This window comes from Anastrepha obliqua, chromosome 3 (genome assembly GCF_027943255.1).
Source record: "Anastrepha obliqua isolate idAnaObli1 chromosome 3, idAnaObli1_1.0, whole genome shotgun sequence".
NCBI lineage: Eukaryota > Metazoa > Arthropoda > Insecta > Diptera > Tephritidae > Anastrepha > Anastrepha obliqua.
The window spans coordinates 40,000,001-40,027,736 of record NC_072894.1 but is presented as its reverse complement, the minus strand read 5'-3'; the positions used below and the strand labels follow the sequence as shown (position 1 = coordinate 40,027,736).

The window sequence follows — 27,736 nt, the reverse complement described above, 5'->3', positions numbered from 1 at the left end:
GGAATTGATCTTTTTGAACTGGCTAATATTTATTGATGAGCTTACAATTATCCGAAAATTGTCTCAAAATTTTGAGCTTGATTATCGCTATCAGCTATTGGAGTTACAGAACACGGAACTGATAACGGTATTTCACCAGCATTTGAATACAAACAGAGTTCTCACAGGGAAGAAAATCAGCCTATAAATTGTATAAATTAATTATTTTAAGAAGATTAACTAATCACAAGCCGAACAACAGCAATCGTAGTTAATGTAGCGGACGTAGGCTCACACACATACCTTAACAAAAGTTTCAAACTTCAGCTTACAAAAGTTTCAAACTTCAGCTTACAAAAGCAACCGACTAGTTACCTAGTGGTCAGATCGCATAGTAAAAGCTTTTCTATCCGATTCGAATAATTTAAAGCAGCGTTGACAAGCCGCAAGCGCTGAAATCTATTATCATTTTGGGCCCATACGCAGAGCTATATGCATTGTTCGCCCTCAACTGACAAGCCAGCCGCGACAAATTCAATATTGCTGCCGTTGTTTGAAGTTTATTAAATTGATTGACCGTAACTAATTGGACAACCAAGTGAACACATGCCAACGGCAATCAGAGCAAACATCATCAATAACCACAACTGTAGAGCTGTATAAACAGCTATGAAATCCCACCTGCGGGCGCGCACAATGCAGTGAAAATAACAAAAACACAAAACCTAGTTGCGAAAATTTTCAATTTTATACGCACATAACAACAGTACCACAAGCAGCCATACAGGTAAAGAAGCATACATATATACGCACACATACACAGCAAACAAATACAAAAGTATACGCATAACAACAATAATAATTTGAATAGCTCGTAGGCGTATACGTAATTATACGCACACACCCAAACACGCACGTTGCTTAATGATCACGATATTTCGTTCAGTGTTGGGGTATAATTTAATTAGCCAAAATAGCGCAACGTTGGAAACAGCTCAAGCAGCATATACTCAACCAGCAGCAACATAGGGCGGCGCAACGTGACGAGCCGCCGCAGCAGCAACAACAACAGCCGCTGCAGCCGCAAACAGTATCGCAATCACAACAACAACCGCAGAAAGCGAATCTGCAACAACAGCAATTGCTGCCAAAGGTCAAGACGCAGCAGGCCCTAGAGCAAGTAGCCGCCCAGCAATACCAGCAACAGCAACAGCAGTTAAAGCAGTCACCACTGACAACGTGCGTGGTGACTGCAGTTGCAGCTGCAGCTGTAACAACAAGCGTCATATCGACATTTAATCCCGTTAACCCCACAACAGCAACAATTACAACGGCGGCCAGAGTCTTTTCCCGTTACGATAGCATCGAGGAGCTGCATCAGCGTACCAGCAGAAGTGGAAGCGCAATTGGAATAGTGCCAGCGGTTGCGGCGCAGGGTGCCCAAGGTGCACGTGGTAGTATAGTAGCCGCAACTGGAGTGGGAGTGGGATCCAGCGCTGGAATTGGCAGTGGAGTTGGCACAGGAGGTTTGTATGCAACCGCAGGTGCGCGTAATGTACCAGTAGCAGGTAGCGGTAATGGCATTGGTGTGCGTATAGCAGGTTCGCGGAGTGGTAGTATAGGAGCTGGTTTAGATGATCATCGGACAGTGTTAAGTCCCAGTGGTACAGGAACAGTACCGGCGACTAATCAGCAATTAAGCAGGGGTAGTGTGAATGGCTATACAACGGCAGCAGCAGCAGCAGTTGGTGGCGGAGGTGTTAGTGGTGGCATTGGCATTGGTGGAAGTGGCAGTGGGAGCAGCGGCGGTACACAATTGATAGGCGGTGCTACGTCGACGGTACGGGGGAGGCTTTCAATTAGCTCACCATCAGGTGCAACTGCAACAGCTGGAACAGGAACAGCACAAGGCGCCATATTGGGTGTGAATGATTTCCCTGGCTCGGGACTTTTAATTGTAGGTAGCGGTGTTGGTGTTGCTAGCAGTGGTGGTGGGGTAGGAGTTGGTCAGGGAAGTGTTGGAACGGGTGCAGTAAGCGGCGGTGTTCCCAAACGGCAGGGCAGCTTTTCGAATGTTTTCTCGAAGTTGATCGATGGTATGCCCGCCGGTACAATGTTCTCAAAATTCAAGAGTGCCAATACGGCATCGACATCATTGCAAAATATCACCGATGCGAATCCCATTAGCCAGTACTTTGAGATTGGTAAGCAGGTGGCATGTGCGGGTCCCGAACTGGTGTGGCGAATACATGACGGCTACCGGAAAAGTGATGGCAAGGTGAGTTGAAAAAAAAATTTAATAAGTAAATGTTAATTGATACATCCAATGCACTGATGTGTTATTTACTTTATACTTTCTACAATATTAGCATGGAAGATCGCTCTGTATTTTTAATTAAATATCTAAACAAATTTTGATAAATATCTCCTGCGATTCTTTCGAGCCTTCCATTAATATAAATGACATACCTACTATTCCAACGGGTGAAACTTACCAATAAAACTAAAGCGGTTCAATTATTTATCATTTCAATGGACTTTCGATGGTAACCATCACCTATACCAATGTTACTTCATATTTTCTAAACAAATTTTCATAGGCGGATTACTGAATTGCCTTCGATATCTTCTAAGAATTGTCATTTATCGCGTCACTCGTCTCAAAATGTGGACCCCTTGTGACGAACCTCGCTCTCAAACGCTTCAGTGCACCCTTCTCGTGACACGTTAATAAAGGAAAACGATCACCAAAACTTTTATTTGGTATCAGCTTCGGCCTGGTTTTGTGTCGTCTGAGAAGTACCATTCAGATGATTCGTGCCTCATTTCGATATAATTTTCATAGCCTCCAAGTTGACTACAATCAGCCTATTCAACAACTGTGCACATCATAATTTGATAGATATAAACAATTCCTTAATTAAATCTTATGCAGTGAAATTTTCAGAATAGACCATATAATGAAATACTTAGTTACTGCGCGCACTTCAAAAATGACATAGAAGGAACTGGCAGACGTACCTACGTAAAAAAACATTTATTTTTACAATGGGCCCCTTCTTCTTGCCAAGGCTTAGCAATTGGCGAACAGATGAAGCAACTGGTACAAATGAACATATGTTGGTAACGCGGGAAGAGAGCTGTCTTAAATTACATGTGTTGGTAAGGCAGTGCGGCATAGCAGTTTAGCCAAACTCGCTGGCGGCGAATCTTACTCGGCAACTTTGTTGTTGCATGCAAATTTTTCGTCTAGTTAATCGAGCATAGAGATAGCGAGTGGGGAAATGGCGAATAGAAGAGGCCTTATATCTCAAGCGCGCTTCACATGAATGATCCACAATTTCGAATTTTGAAAAATTGACTTAAAATTCGTGTTCAGCGACCCCAGCTACACCCCAGTTTGAAGTTAATCCTATAAATTAAAAAAAACTTCTTCGTAATATTGGATCCACCATAAATTGTTTTAACTTTCTACACACGTCATTGAAACGGTATTTTTTCAACTAGATTGCCGGCTTCTTCTTTAAAGAATTTTTAATGGCCTTAAAACATTTTGTAAACGAAGCCCGTAAATGATCAGCAGCCTTAATCCATATTGCACAAATACGCCTCCCTCTTCGCTCCAACTTACGTTTCCATGACTTGTGCTAAACCGCGGCATGGCATCTTTAAAGTACTCAAGTACTCATACCGTCATTTTGGAGAGAGTCTTCAGTTTATATTTGTCCAAAATTTTGGAGGCATGTTTACCGCCAGTCGAAAAATTGATTTTGAGACCAGAAGTTTCAGTCGGATGAGAATATAGAAATTGCATAAGTTATTCGCCGCACACCAGCCGCGATTTGTCGGCCACGAATCCAAAAAATCGTGGTTAAACGGAACGATTTTCTCAGCAAAACAATTTTTATTGAATCTTATTACGATAGTACCTTGATATTGTTCTTCTACTTGATATTGTACTCCGTCTTCTCAGAAAAAATTTTCTTTTGAATTGAAAAATAAATCATGGGCATACCTTTCAGGACCCGATAGGACTATTTTTGGTAAAGCTGATAAGAATAATTAAGTCTATTGATTACAGTTTTGGTCTTAGCTGATAAAAACCGATTCGCTTAGGGACTCAGACTAAAACTGAATTTTTTCGGAATCTTCCTTAGTATGTATATATTTGGCCTCAGAATTATCTCTTTTTTGCTGTCTCACCGCTGATTTATATTTTGCGCCCAATAATGAAAACACAAAAAAATAATAGTGGAAATGGTTTCATTGCTTTTCAAAATATATCCTTTGGAAGTCAGTAAACTCCTGCATTCCCTTAAATCAATTTTCAATGCCCTATGCCACTCTGGGGTGGATTCCTCCAAAGCGAACTGTTCAAGGGTTTCTTTGGCGTTGAAATCCAAAATGCGAGGTTAATTTTATTCTTGACGCTCCTGAGCAAAACAAAAAAAAAAAACAATAAGGTGCCAAATCAAGGCTGTAAGTCATATGACCCATTAATTCCAAACTTTGAATGCTCAAAAACTGTTTTGTGTTAGGTGACGCGTAAAGTTCGCATTGTCTTGATGAAGGGTGATTCGTCTTCGGAGGTTGGTTTTCCTTCATTTCCAGAAAACTTATAGCACAAAATAGTTGGTACTAATCAGAATTGACTGCTTTAAGCTTCTATGGTAGTACAGTTGCGACATGACCGGACTTTACAAGCAAAAAAAAAAACAGGCGGCCATTTGCTTTGCGACACTTCTTAAGCGAACCAGTTTTGTTAAATTAAACTCGTCTTGGGACTTTTGTTGAATTAAACTCGTCCGGTTCATATATGTAGATTCAAGACTCGGCACCTTTTTCTTCAATATCTTTTACACCAATCGACACGAGGGATTTTTGGGCTATGCGGTAAATTATGCGGTAACCAACGAGAACAAATCTTCTTAAGGACCAAATGTTTATGAAATATTGAATGTACGCAGGTCCAATAATGCCCAAAGATGCCTCTATTTTGCAATACAACATGTGGCGATGCTGTATCATTAATGGGCGCACAGTATCGATTGTGTCTAGCACAAAAACCGTTTTTGTACGGCTTTTACGAAATTCATTCTGCAAGGATCGGCAGCCCCGCTGGAAGTCGTTGTACCAGCGCTTCACAGTGGCTTAGAGCGGGGCTTGAACGCTAAAAGTCGAAGTATGTTAATAAATGCACTTTAGTCTCGATCATCCACGTTAAAAATCGTAAAAAATCGTCCCACCAAATTTTTCATGAATTGGGCGAGATGAATTCTTCAACTCAGTGAAAAAAGAACAAATACAGCTCGTACATAAGTGAAAGCCGTATATGCAATTTTACGCTAAAAACTACCAAACTTTTCAATAAAACTATCGAATTATATCTCTTCACAAGTAGTGTTGCAAAGGTCACCCTAATAAATGACAACCTTCGTACAGTCAGTGGCATTTTTAGTATTTGATACACCTCAAGGCTAATAGGGATTACGGTGGATGGTGAAGTACTCCTATTCCATACTGTTTTGTATAAATCATAAGTCATTTGCGGAAAGTTTAATTTAATATTTTCGATTGTTCTGACGTTTATTCATTGACTTCTCTATTCTAATTCTGGCCAAAATGTTTATATTCAAAGGATATTTCACATATATGAGTATACTTTCAAACATTTCTTAACTTTTTTAGGCATGTTCGATATTCGTTTTCGAGAAAAAAATAGCAGAAAAGCTGCACAAACCGAGACGCAAGGAAACTGTAACGGAATTGCTGAAAAATTCTGTTAAAACAATGGAAAGATTTCGTCATCCAAAGGTGAGTTGGGATATTCTATGGCGTTTGCAAATTAGTTTGATACACATTTATTTTGAGGTAGAAATTTAAGCGCAAAAATATAATGAGGTTAATAATTTTCAATTTGTCTTTCGATTTGTAGATTCTCCAAGTTTTGCACACAGTGGAAGAGTCGACGGATACACTGGCTTTTGCCGCTGAGCCTGTTTTCGCCAGTCTCTCTAATATTTTAGCTTTTCATGTAAGTAAAAATAATAGAAAATATTATGGGTGTTACGTTTACATATACATATTTACTATATACATATGTGCAATTCATTATTGCAAGGAACCAGCAATATTTTGCTGTTTATTGATGTACGGTGATTATCACACAACCGAGAACAAATATTATTTTACTCTTAAATGTGAAGATAGTTATTTCATATGTTTGTATTGCTACAGAGTCAAACCACAGCAATTATTATGTGACAAATTCTCTATCCAAAAATGCATTTGATTTTAAAATCGGGAATTTGATGGAAAATTCGGGGCCCACTTGACGTGGTTTGACTCTACAGTTATATTATATTATTCCAATGTTACCGATAAGGCAATGAACCGATAGTTGTGTTAAGTTAATAACTAATGCATGAGCTTCTTCCTTCACTGATATACTTCCGGGACCATATCGAAATTTACAGGCTGCACCACATTTTATGTCGGTATGTTGGCGGCCGCCGTAGCCGAATGGGTTGGTGCGTGATTACCATTCGGAATTCACAGAGAGGTCGTTGGTTCGAATCTCGGTGAAAGCAAAATTAATAAAAATATTTTTCTAATAGCAGTCGCCCCTCGGCAGGCAATGGCAAACCTCCGAGTGTCTTTCTGCCATGAGAAAGCTCCTCATAAAAATATCTGTTGTTCGGAGTCGGCTTGAAACTGTAGGTCCCTCCATTTGTGGAACAACATCCAGACGCACACCACAAATAGGAGGAGGAGCTCGGCCAAACACCTAACAGAAGTGTACGCGCCAATTATTTATTTTATTTTTTATGAAAACATTGAATAACTTTTAAAAAAAATAACTGATTTGTATAAGTGAGGTAATTTTATTTGGTTTGGCTATTTACAATTTATTAAAACTATTTTTTGAATAAAATATCAATCAAGTGGCCACCATTATTAGCAATCACAAACTGCGATCTTTTTTCTGCGTTTGTCATCACCTTGTCAAGCATTTCGGGTTTTATAGCGTCGTTACAATCGCGGTGTGGCATGGCGCACCGTCTTGATGAAACTACAATAGTAACCGTCTAAACCTTTCTCACGCACTTGCGGGCAGGCATAATGAGCCAACATCCATCGATATCGGTTTACATCGGTAAAAGTATGGCCCAATGATGGGTTTAGCTCAAATACCGGCCTAAACAGTTACTTTCCGGTCATGCAATGACGTTTCATGGATCTCGTGTGGATTCTCAGTTTCCCCAATGCCGCAATTTTGTTTATTCGCGCTGCCAGAGAGGTTAAATGCGCCTCGTCAGTCATTAAAATTTGCTTCCAAAAATTGGGTTCAATGTCAACCATTCGAGCGACTGTTTGGCCGTATTCTATGCCACGTGAATGGTCTGTCGGCAATATTCTTTGTGTCAATTGCACTTTATACGGAAACAAATTCACACCATCCTTAAAATGCGGCGCATTGTGGTTTCACTGACACCAAAATGCTGAGCGCGATGACCATATGACACAGTTGGCTCCTGGGCAACACTCTCCCTCACTGCTTCAACAAGTTCATTGGAACGTCTTGGTCGTTGATGAACGGCACGTTGACGATCTCCTTCTGTTCCGTGCTCAAAAAAATTCGACACCAAACTATCGAATAGTATTGTCAGACGGTGCCTGTTTGCCGCGGTACTTTTTGCGAAATGCGCGTTCAGTTAGAACAATAGAACGACTATTTTCGATACATAGTGTCACTATTTCAGCGCGTGGTTTCGGTGTGAAGCGATCTATAGTTGAAATTGTACTAAATTGACGTATCAAAAACATGTATGTTGAAGTCGATCGGTTGGTAAATGACAAAGATATTCAGTGTTTACATACCGACATAAAAGATGGCGCACCCTGTAGCGAATCGAAAACTATCTATTCCATACACAAATTTAGATTTTCATTTCTGACAACAAGATATAATAATGTTTTCAAATTACCGAGGCTTAGCGAAGCCAATTTGTTGTTTACAACCTCTCCTTACCACTCGACCAATTTGTTGATGACGTTCCGCCAAAATCGGTCGCGGCAAGGTCCGGAGAATACGGCAGATGCTGAAGAACCTCGCATTCGAGCTCCTGGAATGCAGCTTTGACGACTTGTGCAACATGGCGTCTGACATTGCCGTGAAGAAGTATGGTGTGATCATGTCGATCAGTTCTTTTCAGTCGAATAGTCTCATTCACGCGGTGTAGCTGGGCAATGTAGAGGTAATTGTTCACCGTGGCATTCTTTTCGAGCATTTCCCAGTGCACCATCCATCTTCTTTGTGTTAGATCCGGCTTGACTCTCGGTTGTGGCGTATCTCCTGGAGCCACCGACTGCTTCCTTTGCCTTTGATATATAGGCACCATTTCCCATCTCCCGTGACAATTGGGTAAAAAAAGCGCTATTTATGACCGCGTGTTGTTCGCTGGCGGGCGAGATGCTGAGAAGTAATTTGAAGGTGGCTTTCTTTTTTTTTCGCTGAGCTCGTAAGGTACCCAGTCTCCCAATTTTTCGGTAAATCCCATTGAATGAAGTTGATTCATAATCGTTTTATCCTCGCAGATAATTTTTTCCGCCAATTCGAATAGTTACCCTATGCCAAACAACAAACCAATCGTTGTAAAGTAAAAAAAAATATAAAAACGGTATGAACTTACTCTCCAACCCAATAATTTGTTTAAGAAATTTTAACGTGCAACAGGAATTCAAAACGCTAACCTTTTGGCGAACATTCAAGCTTATCTGTACCAATAGACCTGAACCCCAGTCATTGTCATATATAAACATAGGTGAGTGTATTATACGGGGAAAGGAAAGAGATTTTAAATTTATTAACATATACCGGCTATGAGCGGATTGCAGAACAAACCGACAAAGCGAATTTGAACTCTTTCGATCCTTTAGAAATAATACATTCACTTCAATATAATAATAACGTGTTTTCCTAGTATAAGGAATCTTAAAATCTCGCGCATAACCTGGAATAGGTCTAATGAATAATAAAAATAATCTGACTAACAAAGGAAAACCCTGAGTCAAAAACTACACCTAGACACGAAAATTCGTTTACAGAGAAAAGACGAGCAGTAGAATGTTATAAGTAGATACAATCGGATTTTGAACTATAGCGAAAGTCATGCAAAAATATTAACCGATTTTAAACAAAAATTTGCTTCGAATAAATTGTTTAAATCACTTTGTGATAACGCAATATCAGAGGAATAGGTAATTCTACTAAAATTTTTCGAATCATCTGCATGGAAGAGAAATTTGGAATCGCTTTTGAAAAAGCCATGTGCTCAACGCCTTCTTGATGACCAAATCAGGTTAATTTAGCCAGGTTGGTAACCATAGAACGCGCGCAGACAAACCCATGTTGATGCTGCTGAATTACCTATTCCCTTTAGAAAGAAGTTTATTCCTGCTACCAGATGTGCAGGTCAGAGTAATAAGTGCAACTTTCCAGAAGTCAATAAAATCGCATGTAGCGAGAGAATCAGCTAAAGGAATAAAATATAAATAAAACATAATAAATTTAGAATCACTAACAAACAGTAGTTTTAGTCAATCCTAATTTATTAATAACAATGAGAAGCAGGATGATGATGAGTGGAGGTCCTTGAGATGTGCCATTGTATAAGTACCCGCGAATGTTGTTTGAAAATTGGTTGCTGACTCCAATAATTTGTTTATAATAATTATAATTATTTGTTTATTTTACATTTAATGGATAATGCGTTTAGTGACTGAGAGCTTCTGTCCCAATTATGAAACTAAACAGTGAGAACAGATGCTTTCCATTTCAATTCAACCGGGCTATTCGGGTTATGTTCTTCGATTTCGATGTAACTTAAATATGTTGCTCTCTGGTCAAAATAATGAGACACGTATTTTTTTGTTCGCCCGAAAAACATTTTTTTCAAGAGTTATCGGCAATTTTGTTTTTCGGCTCAAATTCGATTTTTTTTAATTATGTAAGAACATTTTTTTTTTAAATGCCCATAACTTAGTCAAAAATGAACCGATTTTAATAATTCTGGATTCAGAATGATCGTAATTACTTACACGAGCGACTTCATGTAGAAACAATTGCAAAAAAGTAGTTGAAAATTTTTTATTTAGCAAAAAAGAAAAAAAATTTAAATTTTTTCGAAATTCAATATTTCAAAAAGTGTATTTTTTGTTTTTTTTTATAACTTTTTTTAAATCAAAAGGACATCTCAAACTTTAATTGAGCTGAATGCCTAGTAGCTAAAATGCGTTGTTTTTGAGTAATGAATTTTTGAGTAAAAAACCTGTTTCGCCCTTTTTGTTTTTTGCCAGTCAGCCAGGCATTCATGCGGCACATTGTGACAGATAAAGTTTTCACATTTTGGCTTACATCGAACACAAATGCTGGGGTTACTCTACCGCAGCAATTTTGCTAGTTCAGTGCTGTGCACGCCAACGGATCGCCTTCGCCACAATACATGTTCGTACTTGATGTATTTTCAGCGTTGGTTTTCACGTCAAGCCGCCTGTGTTTGGCGTACATACATATTTATACACCACAGGTTGCAACGCCGTGGACACTGCCCTGTGATATGTGACAGCGTATAGGGTTAAATTTGAGTTTGGTGCGTACAGTAAATATGCATGTATGTGGTTTGAATATAAAGGGTGTTCTATATATGAATGAAAAACAAAAACAATATTCTTCGGTACATTGTTGGTTTATTTGAAAGAGCGAACATTCCCATTATTTATGAAACGAGATTTCATTCATGTCGATACCTCGGCTGGCCTCGCTGTAGCGCACCCTCATAACCAGTTTTCCATAACTTTGGCGACAACTTCTAGCTCTATCTCACGAAAAGCGTGCTCGATGTTTGCCTCTAGCGCCTGAATCTTTAATGGACTCTTCGCATAACATCGGTTCTGCACAGCACCCACACAAAAAATTTAACGGCGTTAGTTCCAGGGCAGCCAGTTGGCATCGTTAAGACGGCTGATAACTCGGTTACTGAACTTGACGCGCAATCCTCCTGAAACCAAAGAATTACGACTATTTACGGCTACAAAAATCGTTTTTCATTCGTCTTAGTGCCCACCGTTGTCCGAAGCGACATCTCCGCACCAAACTCTCTCCCTCTGGAAATGTATTGGCTTCTTGATGTTCACAGGCAGATTTTCCGATCACCAAATCATAGTTAAGAGAACAGAATCATAGCGGCTTAGAGAAGATAATTTGTGGTCCATTTCCAGCAATATTTCCAAACGTTTCTCAAGCATAAAGCATGATTAATTTCGTTCCGCAAAGATATGGTTTTCACTGACAAAATAACATATGAATCATAAAAAAGCGACTTTTTGGACGAGTCTGTATGTTCCTACGACGTATATTTGCAGTATGGCGTTGCTCGCCATTAACTGTCTGTTGCTTTGCTAGTGGAAGGAGTGTTGAGTGCATTTCTGAGGAAATTGATACACCGCAGTTTGACCAGCACACACCACACCTCCCCTAACCGCAATCTACATTTGATTACATGTGGGCAAATGTGTGTATTATTATGCATATAACTTGCTACTAGTACAACTTGACTTTTCTGGGCTGTGGTTTCAAAAGTAGTTCCCAATTGGCTTACACTAGCGAATTACTACTTTTTCTCTGCGAAAAATGTATTTCGTCTTTTCTGACGATAATATTGCCTATTGGTTACACTTCAGAAAGTAACTTTAGTGGAACGATTTAATATTTCTGTAAATAATTTGGTTGAAAGAAATCAAAGAGGTATTTCGAATTGTCGTCAAACAATGGCAACAATTCTAACAGTAAAATGCTTCACCAAAACCTACACGTGAAATATTCTCAATACAGAGGGCTCTTTTCAAATTGTAGCATAATCATCATTATTGTTTGCTGAATAACCCTGCTCTAGTCTTCACCAGCTGCAGCCTATGCCTGGAATTATCTTGGTTTCGTACCTGTGTCTTCCATGCCTGAAACCACAAAAAACCCAAGTTTTCATCTGCACCGTCAATCATCTGAGCGGCAGGCAGTCCCTTCTTCTCTGTCGGTGGTACGTTCTAAAGAGTGGGATGGGTAGTCGGTATTTGGCTGTAATATGTGACTTATTGTGGTTATTACAAACGAGTGCACGTTCGATTTTTCGAGTTTAAGGTTGCAGCGCTTCCAATATTCGCCTTTATCACATATCGCGCCAAAGACATCTCTTCTCAAAGATCAGCAGCGTCTATTTATAAAGAGATTTACATTAATTGATCCACATTGTTTCTGACAGAGTCCGATGAAGCTGAAAAAGCGCTTTAGTTTTGGGACCATTTATTTTCAAGAGCATATTTTTGTTGCTCTTTCTATACCTTCTAAGGCTTCTTTCCAACTAGGCAATGAGGATGTAATACTGCTCATGTCGCCCACGTAAGCCAGCAACTGAACCGATTTAAATGAAGTAGTTCCCTTTGTGTTTACGCCTGAATCTCTGATAACCTTTTCAAGGGCAATATTAAGGAGTAGAAATGGTGTCGAACTCTTGTGACAGATTGCCTTGAACTCTCACGCCTTTGCTTGCATTGTGCATAGTCGATTATCGGCAATGCCGGGCTCGGCCATCTCTGAGAAGAGCTGGTTTCGAATTATGCTGCTGTAAGCTGCTTTGAAATCTATGAAAAGATGATACGTCGTCATGTCGTATTCACGAGACTTTTCCAATATCCGTCTTAGTACGAAAAAGTGGTCAATCGTTGATCTTACTTCTTAGCTAAAAAAAATGTTTGAGTTTTTTTGTGTAAAATATATTTTTATAGCAATAAATGCGTAATCCCGTCTCTTTTTGTATTGCTAAAACTCTGGCAGCGCTTGATATTGTCTTACGAAATTTCTTTATCCCGAGTTGTCAAGTGGGAAGCAGTGATAATTAACATTTTTTGTTAGATTAGCAAATCTGGGTTTACCGCGTTCTGGAAGTGACAACAACAACTATGGAATTTTGTGTATTTACATATGTGGTTAAGCCTAAGCTGCAGAAATTTATTGAATTGGGCTCGCTTTTAATATCAAAACCGTGTATAATTGTAATCGTATATCAGTACATAAACATGTAGTCACGGTTGTTTCAAAGCATACAATTTTAGCTGATTACGCTAGAGCATCGCTGAATACTACATAGCTACAATTCGGTGGAAAATGCAGTGCATATAATTTCCTTTACTTAAAGCCCAGAATGGCTTGCAGTGACAATTTACGGAATAAAAAATTAGAGATAAGTAAGATTAAGTAAATATATTTTATAATATAAATATGTATATACATACATACAACGCATGTCTGTATTTGGAACTTTGTAATTCTGTTTGACTTTCCATTAACCGAATATATTTGCCATTCTGCATTATTTCCAGGAATCAAAAACTTATGAAAACATTGCCGTGGCATCGAATGCAGCAGGCACCGGCCCGCAGAGCTATCAACAGCAAGCAACAGCAATTCCACAACGGCCAGCTCATGCGAAAGAGTATAATTTTTTAGATATCGAATTCAAATATGGTTTTCTGCAGGTGAGTATGTACGGTTATAATGAATTGGTTTGAACGGTATACAGTCACTCACACCTTATTTGATATAGAGACGATTATTATGTAGACTCTTCTACAATATATTTCATAATATGTTGTGAAAATGGAAAAACAGAGTATGAAGATATTTTATTTATTTTGTTTGATTTCATTTTCCAACACAGAATATAAAAAGTGTTCACTCATTTCATTGCGTTGAAAATAAAAATAATGATGCAAATGCGTTTACCTTAATCTCCTCTACAAAAAATACGGTCCTCCAAAATGCTGGAGTTTTACTTCTATCCCTTGCACTGGTAAGTCTTACATAAATCCTTTTCGACCATTCCATCAAGCTCTGGGGAGCTTTTTGCTTGGATTTTTCTGCACAGTTCTATTTGTATTCTGTTGTCCCTTATTTACCACACGAAAGGTACAATTAAAAATTCTACAAAGCGCCATTTTTCAGCTCTTTTACGATGCGATATTGCTTCTTTAAAATGCTTCAAAAGCAACTCATGTTTATATCTCGAAGTACGTGGTCCCATGGCTTAAAAACATGCGTGGCCCGTAGAACACAAAACAGAAGTGAAACTTTCAAGGCAGACAAAGAAAGAGAAAGAGACCCGAGAGAGAATGAGAGAGAGTGAGAGAGAGAGAGAGAGAGAAAGAATATATATCTAAATAAATTCACAACATTTGCAGAGAATACAAATAGACAAAACTTACAAAAACCGGAGAAGGGTCGACCGGTGTAGGCTCCGAGCGTTTATCACCCGCACAAACGCAGCGATTCAGGACAGCAGCAACGCCACAAATGGGTAGCACTTTATAGCACGCACACGCACTGGCCAGGAAACGGAACTAAGCGCCAAAAAGTAGGCACAAAAAAAACGCCAAAAAATTGGGACCCAAAAACGCCCCAAACAGTAGGCACCAAAGAAATATAACGCCAAAAAGTAGGCACCAAAAATATATTTGCTACAAGTTTGCACCAACAAACAAGCGCCAAAAAGTAGGCAGTGTTATTTCTCACTAGAAATTAGCAACCTAAAAATTAGCAAGCAAAAAATAGCCTAAAGTATATCTAAGATATATATAAGGTATATCCCTTTCTCTCCTTTTCCTCTACGTTACATCTTTTTTCTCTCTCGCGGAACGAAAATGTCCAAAACGTTGCTTTATGTCAAATGCATTCTACAAACTCTCGTATAATAAGAATACAAATTTAAGCTGCGGCATGAATTCTCTGTATGTTGTCATTTTTTCTTTTTTGTTACAATGAAATGAGCGAATACTTGTTTGTAGTATTTATGAATATACTTATTGACCACTTTACAGAAAAATCGTATCTGTATCAAATAAGGTGTGAGTGAATGTAAGTATGCACATGTATGAGTGTATGAAATTAGAAATGTAGGCAATATTTGAAGTTGGTAATGGTCGACATTTTAGTTTACTTAATTAGTTATGGCTGAGCGCACAATTTTGTCCATAAAGGAGGAAAATAAATTCCAGAACATCTTTACAAAGTCATCAACAGATTTGCCAGCGTTAGTTTGAATGTGTATTCATTAAAGTAAAGGGCCTACATTTTATGAAGGAGAAGTGATTGAAAATTGCCCAATGTCCTCGTTTAGAAAAGCGGATTCGTTTTGTGAAACCTTTTATGAAGTTTAAGCATATTTGGAATTTTCACTCCGATTTTTATTTTCCATCCTCCGAATTGAAATTATTCTTCACGGGAATTTCGTTTACGCAGGCAAAAAAAAAAACGTGGTCTCTGCTGGATATTATTGTGCTAAGATTACCGCAGCATCTAGGAGTAGCGTTTTAAATAGTGTTTGATTTTGTTCTTGCATATGAGTATTTTAGAACATAGTGAGTTATAGACGTCTCCTTGTTTCGCTAATCGTTTTGCCTGTGATGGATTTTTTCTTATTCAGAATTAATAAATTTATATAATTGTTCGAATTCCATTAGATTCATTAGATTCCAATTTATGAATTATTTTAGGTCTGCAAGCATGCAAGCAGATGGAAGTCACTACGGGCCAAATCTTGTGAATACGCCTGATGCTAAGAAATGGATTTTCTTTTTTTTCTTGATTGGCGCTATAACCCCTTATGCGTCGTTTCTTATTCGTGCTGACCGGCGGCAATTGAAAACACGAAGTGAAGCCAAGCTCTTCTCCATCTGATCTTTCCAACGCAGAGCTCAGCTCACTTAGTCCAAAGTAGCACATGTTGACAAGAGAGATTCTCCATTGGATTTCCAGGCTGGAATTCATGGATTCATGGATTTTAGCCATGTTCTTGCGACACGGTGGATTGTACTGATGAAAACTAATTTTTTTCATTTGCAAACTGGGTTTTATACGATTTCTTAATTTTTTCATTTAGCTAACTTAAAAGTTTACAATAATTTTCAGTTTTACCAGTTTGCAAGTAATCGATTTCTGGACAAGAACTCGATTTGGAGCCGAAGAACCAGGTTAACACTACTCTTTAGCCTTTGTTTTGATGAAGGATCATGGTGATAGAGCCAAGTCTCAGCCATAGTGTTGAATCATTGCACAAAATCTACTTTAGCTTTTCGAAAACCCTCTAAATGTTGCTGAGAAAGTCGCATTCGAATGTGTTTTTGTTTCATTGTTGTTTCATGCGACAGCCCAATACTTGAGTCAAAATATTTCTTTCATCGCTCAATGAGGTGCCAGCTTAAACTCTTTCAGTCGCTCGATGATATTCAAATAATTTCTGGTGTTGTTATTGTTTTTGGTCGTCCTTGACGTGGATCATCTTAATCTTATTTGCGTGGGAACCAGTCGCTGGACCTTGTTTATTTTCATGTCGAAAACCAAACTTCTGAAAAACCACCCGTTATAGCTTGACTATTTTCTTATTGTAAAGAATTAAATATCGGGCTGCAACCATTTCTCTGTAAGAAACCAACATTTCAAATGCATTTCCAATGTATTACTTTTCTACGTAACATAAATACAAAGGTTAAAGGTTTGTGTATGTTTGTATGCACATACATACTTATGAACATATAAGTATATAATACATACATATATATTCACATCATTTTCTTTAATTTTCAATTTTCTCATTTACGCAGCTAGTGGAAGCTTTATCCTATTTACATTATTCGGGCCATGTTATTCATCGGAATGTGTGCCCATCATCAATATTGGTTACCAAACGTGGTACCTGGAAGCTGGCTGGCTTAGAATTTATTGGTGAGCGCATTTATTTAAAATTTATCAATTTATTGGTTTTATATACTCTCGCTTGTGCTGACCTAGGTTGAAAAATATAATTTGATAATAATTTTATTTTAACTTGTACCTGGTAATATTTTAATATACTATATACGTATTTATGGATTTATTATAACATGCACCATTTGCTGTCTCTAGCTAAAATTAGCCATATATTCTCTTTGTGTGGGAAAATCGATAGCGCAAATAATCAGACTTCCCTAACTTCAGTTAATTTCTATAGTAATAAATGCAATTACAATTTTAGGGTTTCGAAGCTGTCCGCCGCATGTCCGTGCGCATGATAGCTCGAGCAAAAATTAATATGTGTCAATTAAACTTGGTACACATATTACTCTTTGTCCAAGTTAGTGTGGTTTTGAAATTGGTCAATAACCACGCCAACCCATATAACTTTAATTTTCAAACGAAAAAAATTTAATAACTCTGTTATAATTGAAGGAATTATTTAATACGAAAAACTATTTAATACGAAAAACTATTTAATAGTAAAACCAAAAATGCATGCATTTCGATAACGGCTTAATAAAATTCGCCAAAGCGTGGTGCACCTTTTCCTCCCAAACTTATTTCGATCCAACATAGGGCCACATTTTATATGGAACCTCCGCCGGTTTCATATTTTCGCATTGCCTGTGAGTTTGATTTCAAGTTTGAACCGTCAGCAAAAATTCAATTTTACTAAAAGGAGCGCGGGTATATAAATTGTAGTCCGAACCAAATTTAGCACTTTCTTACTTGCTTTTATTTCTATATATTTTCAACAGAAAGAATGAATGAGACTGATGTAAATGAGTTAGTTCCTTGTCAACCTTGGAGTAACAGGGTATCGAAAATGGCTCAACCCAACTTGGATTTTATGGGTAAGTATATAATAATAATACTTATAACTATCACTAAGATAAAAGTAGGTGTTTGTTTGGTTCCTTTCCAACTAAAATAATGGCGCAGACGATAATGAGACACTGTTTCTACAATTAGTTGCCTTGAACTTCCATTTGCACAGTGCAGAGTACATAACTTTAAAGAATTGAAAAATGTAGCATTACGGAGATGATTGTTTTCCAAAAATCCAAAATTGTCCCTTTGTTTCTTTTGTTGTTTGAGAAAAGAACAGATGAGCGTAGTTTTGGCCATTCACTGACTCTCCCAACATTCTTTCTGCTGACATCTTTATGCGCTAAAAATGGCGGCAGACTGAGACTATGATAAAAAATACCAATTAGCAGAGACAAGTAAGCTTTAAATTTAGTCATTAAGTTTCGTGTTTGCTCACATACAATTCAGCTTAGACAATTAGTTTTTGACAGCTGAAAGAGTTTTGATTTTTGGTGTGGGAAAAATGGCGAAAAACCTAATTTTAGAACGAATTCTATTCGTTTATAATAAACATATTGAGTTTTCCTAGTCAATACCATCGAGTTTTGATTGCAGTTTAGAAAAGCTTACTTGCTTAATCTTAAAAGTTTAAGGATGCAACAGCAATTGTTCCTTGCAGCATTACAACAAAGGCAACGTAAAGTTCGATGTGGAAGCAACGATGATAGAATACAAGATTTGGCCATCTAAAGCGAAGTTGTGGGAGTACCTTTGCCTTTTGCAAGTGCTTAATTTTATAGTGAGTCATTCGAAGTGAGTTTTTGTTAAATTAAAATTAATAGTTTTATCTAAATGAAGTGAGTGGTTTTAAATTGTCTTCTGTCTTCGTCTTCTTTGTAGCAGATTCACCGGGGGAAATCCATTGTTTTGATTGTTGCTTAGTTTCTGGTGTGTAATGATGGATCCAGGTTTCATCAACGGTGACAACTCGGCGCACAAATTCCTTCGGATCTCGCTTAAATTGCTCCAAACACTGCTTCAAAGTTAACAGCCGCATCCGCTTGTTGTACACCGTGAGCAATCGCGGCACCCATCGGGCCAACAATGTTTTTATCACCAACTTAAATATTAATTGGCATTCCGGTCGACACACCTATGGTCTCTGTTACTTCGCGCATTTTCGTTCGTCGATCAGCGAGAATCATGCCGTCATCAAAAACAGATGTTGGCCCACGTTTAAATTCGTTGAACCAATATCTAACCGTGGTCATAGACAGCTTTCAGCTTTGCTTTTATCTCCTCCAAGAACAAAAAGCGAAGTACCGAACGATTCTGCAAAAATCACGAAACACGTCTTACTCGAATAGTTGCCAAATCCTTACTAACCTATCAATTAGTCTGAAAATTGTTTTGCCGTCGGTGCTAACACCAACTTCTCTCAGAAACGCCCTCTGTCATCAAACACGTGTACTTATTGAACCGCCCTCGCAAATGAACACATCAAAGCTGGAATGTAGCTGCCTTAAATTGCACTTGTTTGTAAAATAGTGAGTTATGCCAATTTTATGAGGTATAACCATACTCGCTAGCTGTGAATCTTGCTCGATAACTTCGTTGTTGCTTTCGCTTGCAAATTTTTCGTAAAGTTAGTCCAGCAGAGTCGCTGCCAATTTGATTTGGTATATAAAGTGAGTTCAAATTAAGGCCCAAATCCCTGAAATATTCTAAATTTCCAATTAGGCATGTATCTAAGTACCATAGTCCATATTCTGACCGATTTTATGTCGATATAATTTTAAGTTTAAAGAACAAGAATCCCTTCATATATGTACGCCGAACTCTGTTGATCGATTCCCCAACTCGGTGTCACTAATTTCTAAAATGCTTAAAATTAAATACAAATATACTAAAATTTTTATAACCTACAATGTTGACCTAAACTATATTATATTTGTATTTCCTTTTTCCTTACCCAGCTCCCGAGACTCAATTAACTTCGAAGGGCAGCCTACTTAGTGATATGTTTTCATTGGGTTTGGTAATATGTGCCGTCTTCAATAATGGACGTCCGCTTATACAAGCCGGTAATATAGTTTCAAATTATATGAAGCAGTTGGAAACGGTAAGTAGCTTAATTTATTTTCTTTTTATACACTGTAATATTTTAAAAACGCATACATATTTATACTATTATTATATTATTTGAATAGCAAAAAATATAGTAGGGCAATACTTATATTTATGGAGATGCATTCATTTATCTTGCGTTATCTTCTTAAACTATTTTGCTAGAAACAAATTTGATTGCTTTTCATTCGATAACTTTATTTGCAACTCAAGCTCAACATCATACTTTTTCTATGCACTCATATACATATACATAGTAACAACAAACTTCTACACCTTTGCAGCTTCTATTCAGTAAAATTCACTTCACAGATGCCATTCATCTTTCTAGACACACACCTAACCCGAGCAGTGCGCCACTTGTATACAAATGTAATCAACAATTTTCCTCAAAACCTAATTAGATTTCTAGCTTCATTTATTTAAAGTACAAAAACAAAAAAGCTGACTTGAAGTAATAAATACAGGCTCAAAACTCAGAACTCATAACACATAAACTGTGCACAGTCTGTCTAATAGATGTGTAACCGTAGCGTGTAAGAGTTGCATTATAAAATAATTTGTGCGCCGCTAAATAGGCGTATCCTTTTCGCAATACGCGTTGTGCAATTTGTTACTTTTGTGAGAAATTTAGAAGACGTACGTTGTTTTTACAAAATGAGCTCCGCGTAGTGAAACTATTGCAAGCAGTGTTCCTATGTACACCCTCTAAAAGTATAAAAATATCACGTGCATCTTTAGCAAAATATTTGAAGAAGTCGAAGACTTAATTAATCATAAATAAATTGGTGAAATGGTATTTACATATACATATATATTATATAATTGGCGCGTACACCCGAGCTCCTCCTCCTTTGTGGTGTGCGTCTTGATGTTGTTCCACAAATGGAGGGACGTACAGTTTTAAGCCAACTCCGAACGTCAGATATTTTTATGAGGAACTTTTTAATGGCAGAAATACACTCAGAGGTTTGCCATTGCTTGCCGAGGGGCGACCGCTATTAGAAACATGTTTTTCTTTTTCTTTTAATTTTGGTGTTTCGCCGAGATTTGAACCTACGTTCTCTCTGTGAATTCCGAATGGTAGTCGCGCAACAACCCATTCGGCTACGGCGGCCGCCGTATACCGAAGTTAAAAATGTCAATGACTTTGCCAGAGGAGGCCAAAAAAATTATTTACAAAATGTGAACAATCAATGGGTTGCACATAATTGGGATTCAAACAAGCTATATGAAAGCGCGTAGCGATGTTCAGCCTTCAAGTTCTAGTACAAAACTGTAAAGAAGTTCGGAGGGTTATCTTTATATGCTTCACTGACTATGAAAAGGCTTTTGATTTGGTACTGCCACAAAAATATTTGACATTTTAAGATATTGATGAAAAATAAATAAGGTGCATTTTCAACTCGTATTGGGGCCAAACTGCGAACGCGAGACTAAAAAAGGATGTGAGAAGTGATGTTGCATTCAAGAGGACAGTTCACCAAGGATGTATTTTACACTAATGGTCTTTAATTTATACTCGGAATATACTTTATATGTGAAGAAGCTTAGGAATAAAAGTCAATAGCGAAATAATAAATAATATACGATTTGCCGATGCCTTCACAATATTGGCTCTCAAAATTAATGTCCTGCAATATCTCGTTAATGAAGTCAGCGAAAAAAACTCTGCAATACGGCCTTAGCATTAACACCAAAAAAACCAAATTCAACAAATCACCGATTCAAACATTTATGTATAAATTAATACGTGCTATCGTCTTCATGGCAAACATTACGTTCCCATATAAAACGCTGACGCTCTTGTCCGCAAACAACGCATAGCGAATACGAGGGGTGCCTTTTATATTTCGGGATTTGGCAACCCTGGTGTTGCAATCTGGCAACTGACAGCTGTATCGCAAAGTTTGACATTTTTTGGCTTTTACGTACTCAGAACCAGAACGTTTTGAAATACCAGCGCTATTTGTTTATAGTTTACAGTAACTTAAAAGATTCATCTCGGTCCAAAAATGAAATTAAATCGTGAACATTTTCGTGCGATTATTTTTTACAACTTTCGACGTGGATTAACTCAGCAACATTGCATGGATGAACTTAATTCATTTTTTGGCGATAAAGCTCCATCAAGGACCAGTGTTTATCGATGGTATGGTGAATTCAATCGTGGTCGTAGTTCACTCCAAGACGAATTTCGTGAAGGTCGTCCAAATTCAGTTGTTGTTCCGAAAACCATTGATGCTGTACGCGAACTGATATTGCAAGATCGTCATTTGACCTATCGTGAGATTGAGACAATCTTAGGCATTAGTGGAACCAGTATACATTCAATATTGCATAAACATTTGACTGTCAAAAAAATTTGTTCACGTTGAATCGCACACAATTTGTCAATCGCTCAAAAAAAGGCTCGTGTCGATTGGTCGAGGGAAATGCTCAAAAAATACGATCGCGGGGCTTCGAAACACGTCTATGACATCGTGACAGGTGATAAATCATGGATTTACGCGTATGACCCCGAAAGTAAACAGCAGTCGACTGTATGGGTGTTTCCAGATGAGCCAAATCCAACAAAAGTTGTTCGCGCACGAAGCACTTCCAAGCAAATGGTCGCCTGTTTTTTCGGAAAAACTGGACATGTCGCAACCGTACCATTAGAACAACGCAGAATAGTAAATTCTGAGTGGTACACAACCATTTGTTTTCCAGTTGTCTTACAAGAAATTAGGAAAACCAATCGCCAAAGACGGATCACTCTTCACCAGGACAATGCGAGCTCTCACACATCGACTCAAACAACTGCATTTTTGAGCACCCAAAACATCGAATTAATGGGTCATCCGCCGTATAGTCTTCTTCTTCTGACTTCTTTTTATTCCCGTACGTAAAAAACAAACTGAGAGGTCAACGTTTTTCGACACCTGAAGAAGCGGTTGCGGCATTCAGAATGCATGTTTTGGAGGTACCTCATTCAGAGTGGCAATAGTGCTTCGACAATTGGTTCAAACGCATGCAAAAGTGTATAGATCTTCATGGAGAATATTTTGAAAAACATTAAAGTGATTTTCGATGATTAAAATTTGTTTTTGTTCTCTAATCCCGACATATAAAAGGCACCCCTCGTATGACACCTGCTAATGCGCTAATGGGAAACATTTCGCTCGCATACAAATCCTGACGCTATGTCTGCGAAGGTGCGCGTGTTGGAAGTTACCTGCGGCAAGAATACCAACTTCATTCGCTGCTGCATTTACTATCAATAAAATAAGCTTGAGTTTTGGTTTAGTCTTTAGTCTTTTGCCAGACTCTAACGACCAAAACCAATAAAATTAAAAATTGTAACTGTTTTGAAACCAATAAAATCGTTATAATCGTTAGAAAAGAAAAGAAGATAGGGCATACTCTGCGAAAGCCTTACGAGGAAATACCGCATGCCGCCTTGACTTGGAACGAGAAGAAGAGGCAGACCATAGATGACTTGGTAAAGAACTATCCGCAATGAAACTGGAAAATCCTTTAATGAACTGAGATTTATGTCTAGAAATAAAAATGTTTGGAAAACTTTTGTTGAATCCTTTAGCTCCTAAAAGAGTATGGAATAATAATAATAAAAAAATCGTTATATATTAAACCTATGATAACTTATATGACAATCCGATCCAAAGAGTATCGCGATTTAAGTATTTAGGATATTGGCTTAGCGGAACATGGACAAATAACAGATGAATTTGCTGTCGGTTTAGAGCAGCGAGAGAAGTTTTCTTCAATTTCAGAAAATTTCTTTCCAGTAAAAGCTTCAACAGGAAATTAAGTCTTTGGTTCCTGAAATGTTACGTTTGGTTTGATTTAATGTAAGGTGTGTATCTCTAAAGGTTACGAGTATGAATAAAGGTTACGAGTATGAATAATTGAGTGTTATCAGTTAGTAACAGAGAAGTCTTTACGAAACCTAGAAAAGATAGAGAGCTTTTCTTAAAGATAAAGCGCCGCAAAACCTCATATTTTGGTCATATTAGGCGTGGTCCTAAATACGAGTTGTTGCAACTGTTTGTGCAAGGTAACATCGAAGGCCACCGAGGAATGGGAAGAAAGCTAAGTAACATAAGAGAGCAGACAGGATTGAGGACAGTTGGTTGAAGCAGCCCGATGCAGAGACAATTACCACAATATCATATCTCATATTTTGTAGTTTGGTTTAATGTAAAAAAGAATAAGTAATCCTTTATCAAATTTGTTTTAAAATTAGTGAACAATAGTAAGAATGTGCACATAAAATAAAAATATAATAAATATTATAAGTCCATGCAATGCAGTTAGTTAGAATCGAATAGGCCAAATAGTTTCTAACTTATTGCGACTACGCTTCCATTAGACAGACTGTACGTATAAAAAACTGGCTGAAATATGTGCTTTGCAGTTACTCAGTGTTTTGAAGATTTGTATGGTGACCACCGTAGCCGTATGGGTTGGTGCGTGTCTACCATTCGAAAGGGCGTAGGTTCAAATCTGCGTGCATGAAACGCTAAAATAATAGATCAAGTTTTTTCGAATAGCGGTCGCCTCTCGGCAGGTGTATTTCTGCCATGAAAAAACATCGCATAAAAAAAGTCTGGCGGCTTTGAATGTTGCGAAGCTACACTTGTGCATGGCAATCATCGCAATATGAGTGGATGAAGGGTTGTGCAAGACAAACACAGTTCAAGACATTTTTTTTTTAAAGACATTTTTTTTTTAATTGAAGGTAATACATACTTTAAGTGTTTTCTTTTTGATCCAACAGCAACATGGATTCCCAAACAGCAGTATCCATCACCTCTCCAGCCGATTGAGTTATTTGACACGGTGTCATACATTTTGTATGGCCCTGGATAGACTCTTGCTTCGACTCAGGTTCGACTCAAAGCAAATTTCGTCTGCAATAATAATTCGGTTGGCGAGAACAATTTACCATTTTTATGCTTTTGAAGTGGAGTAATTTTTTTTATACCCATCTTGCGCTGACATCAGTCAAATATGAATTGGAAAACGAGCTTCCTCATTCAACTTTCTGCTTAAATATTTAATAATGATATCCACTTCGAAGAAGTGGGACTATGTATGAGGGTAACTCTGATTAAATAAAATTTTGAATTGTGGTGCTGTAATGATTATACAAGTATGATATAAGAAGAAGACCGCTACACACAAGTCGCTGCTGGGAGATTGATTTTTGGCAATCTATTTTCCTTGTTCACCTGCAGTGAAGCAATCAATGCTGTTTGCTTTTATCTCAATTTTTAAGCATGGTAAATTCCAGAAAAAAACAACAGAATTAATTCAACTACTATAGAAACTTAATTCACTGAAGTGGCCAAGAAAAAAAAAAAAACAATTGTAAACTGATTCCTTCATAGTGCTTGCTTTTTCTTTGTTTTTTTTTTTTGTCTGTTTCCGATTATAATTGGTTTGAAGTGTTATGCTTCCGAATTGCCTTTATTGCAGTGAAGTACTTCGTTTAAGAGTCCTAAATGCTGATGCTTAAGCCAAACTATCATCTAGAAACGGAAGTTTATGTGCTGTTGCAAAAAGCTATTGACATTGATAAAGTTTAAATTGAATGAATGTACGTAGAGGGTTTTCCCGTAGGTACACCCAAACTTTGATAGCGTTTAGCGGTCATCTTAGTAAAGCAACTGCTCTGAAATTTGGCAATACTTTAGTCTTGACATTCAATCATGGAATACTGCAAGATTCAACATTGCATTAGAATCTACATGTACGCCAAACATTTCGTGCACATCCAGTTTATGGTGTTTGTGACCATCCAGCAGAGTCCACAGTTCGTAATTTATCCATAAGATTGGGATAGCCGGATCAGGGTCTGTTGAAGCAGTTTCTATATGTCAAAGAAATCCAAGGACTTTCGGAAATATAAGGTTGTCAAAAAAGTCTTGCGGGTTTTTTGAAAATATCGAAGCGAGCTTCTATAAGAGGGGCATTATGAAGTTGGCATCTCGTTGGGAACTCGTCATCGAACAAAACGGCGCATATTTGACTTAAATCGCATTATTATAAACAATTTTATGATCAATTGAAAATTCAATAAAAATACCGCAAGACTTTTTTGACAACCTTATATTACTGTCTTGTGCGGAAAAATTTACAGCACACTATGCCACATTGTGCGGAAAAGTTAGATTGGCGAGTTATTATCGAGACCTGACAAAGATCAATTAATAATAATTGGCACTTACACCCTTTTTTTGGTGTCTTGCCGAGTATCCCCTCTTATTTGTGGTTATTTTTCACGGGACGGATGAGATCTTTTAACTGAAGAGCTAAACCCCAAAAAAACCACAAATAGTTCGCTAATAGGCTTTGGGGGATATTATTCTTTGGCTTCGGGAATTAATTTCAGCTATGGTTCACTGGCCACCGAAATCATTTGACTTAACGCCGCTCGTACTTTTTTGTGTGGCTACTTGAAATCACTGGCCTCGTGATCAATTTATGCAAAGATCTCATCGAAAAGTTGTCCATTAAGATGGGCCGCGATAGTCATTGACCTCAAAAATATAATATATTTTAATCCTAAGATTTTTGATTATTGGCATTATAAGACCACGGTTGATTTCCTTTTTAGTCTTTTAAGGAGATGGGATTGAGAGTTATTTCTGTGTTTAAGGGGTTTGTGTGCGATTGAAGTCTTTTATGGTGAGATGTGGCAAGCTTTTTTATTTTTTCAGCAATTCTGAGAAGTTTGAGATGCATTTGGGCATTTGTGATGTAATATGGAGCATTTGTAATCATTCCTAAAATTTTGGACTGGAATCTTTGCAGCATTTCGATGTTAGAGATAGCTGCAGTGTCCCAAAGTTGTATACCATAGATCATATTGGTGAAGAAAAACATGGGAATTTCGATTAAGTAACCAATATAGGTTGTCGAGTTTAATTCCAAGTGCTTTGCGTTTGATGAAAATATGCCAAGCCATTTCGTCACATTATTTTGGGGTATGATTACATTATTAAGTTTAACGGGTGTTTCATTTGAGTGTAAAAGTAACTTCAGCAGATTTTGTCTGCTTGCATTTATTTTCCAAATTTTCGGTCATTGAGCTATTTTATCAAGTCCTGTCTGGAGTTTGAGCGAAGTGGAAGTGTGGAGTGGAAGTTAATAGCGAATAGGGCGGTGTCATCTGTAAAAGGTCCGAAAATAGTTTCCTCTGTGAATGGTAGATCTTTCGTGTAAAGCAAGTAAAGTATTGAGCCAGAGGGTACGCCAGCTAAACTGTCGTAGAGTTCAGATTGTTTTTCGTTTTGTTTATCAAAGAAGTGTCAGTCTGTGTCAGTGTCAGTATACTTATTAATGGGTAGAGTGACTTTTATTTTGCAAAGTAAGCCGTCAAGACAAACGGGGTCGAAGGCTTGAGATATGTACATATGTCGAGAATTGCTCAAAAGCTTTGTGAATACTATTTACGAGTCTGTCTACTTGTTTTTTTTTTTTCTGAAGCCGAATTGGTGATTAGGTATTCATATTCAATCTGTAAATGTGGGCACAATAATTTTAAGGAAAACGGACTGCATAACTTTAAAGGCAATGGGCATTAAGCTGAAGGTATGATACAAGAAGTTTCCACTTTTTCTGCGTATTTTCCTGATTTAAGGATCAGTTTTATTTCCATTGTGGAGGAACAAAATCTGTTAGTACAACATTATTGTATACTTATACAATACATTCGTGAGAAAACGAGACTCCTTTACCGGGCAGTTCTCAAGCGATGACATCACATCCGCTATCTTTCTTTGTTTTGAGCCTTTTTATTGCTGCATGCACATCGTTTTTCGAAAAAAATGTATGGGCGGGTCCATCTGATAGATGAGTTCCAGGGTGTCTTTGACATTTTGTGCAGTACGCTAGAAAAAATGCCACCAATACAATTGTAGCAATATC

General features: G+C 37.7%; 1 protein-coding gene across 3 annotated transcripts in view; it reads left to right on the top strand.

Annotated features, from left to right (window-relative positions):
• The first annotated feature begins 2,077 nt into the window (after window positions 1-2,077).
• The window catches only part of LOC129241202 (SCY1-like protein 2), a 104,691-nt gene continuing 79,032 nt past the window's right edge, over window positions 2,078-27,736 (top strand). For all 3 annotated transcript variants that reach the window (XM_054877418.1, XM_054877417.1, XM_054877416.1), the window contains exons 1-7: window positions 2,078-2,257; window positions 5,668-5,793; window positions 5,915-6,013; window positions 13,414-13,569; window positions 16,690-16,810; window positions 17,620-17,715; window positions 19,648-19,793. In XM_054877418.1, the coding sequence (XP_054733393.1) occupies window positions 2,078-2,257; window positions 5,668-5,793; window positions 5,915-6,013; window positions 13,414-13,569; window positions 16,690-16,810; window positions 17,620-17,715; window positions 19,648-19,793 (924 nt within the window). The remainder of the gene's footprint in view (window positions 2,258-5,667; window positions 5,794-5,914; window positions 6,014-13,413; window positions 13,570-16,689; window positions 16,811-17,619; window positions 17,716-19,647; window positions 19,794-27,736) is intronic.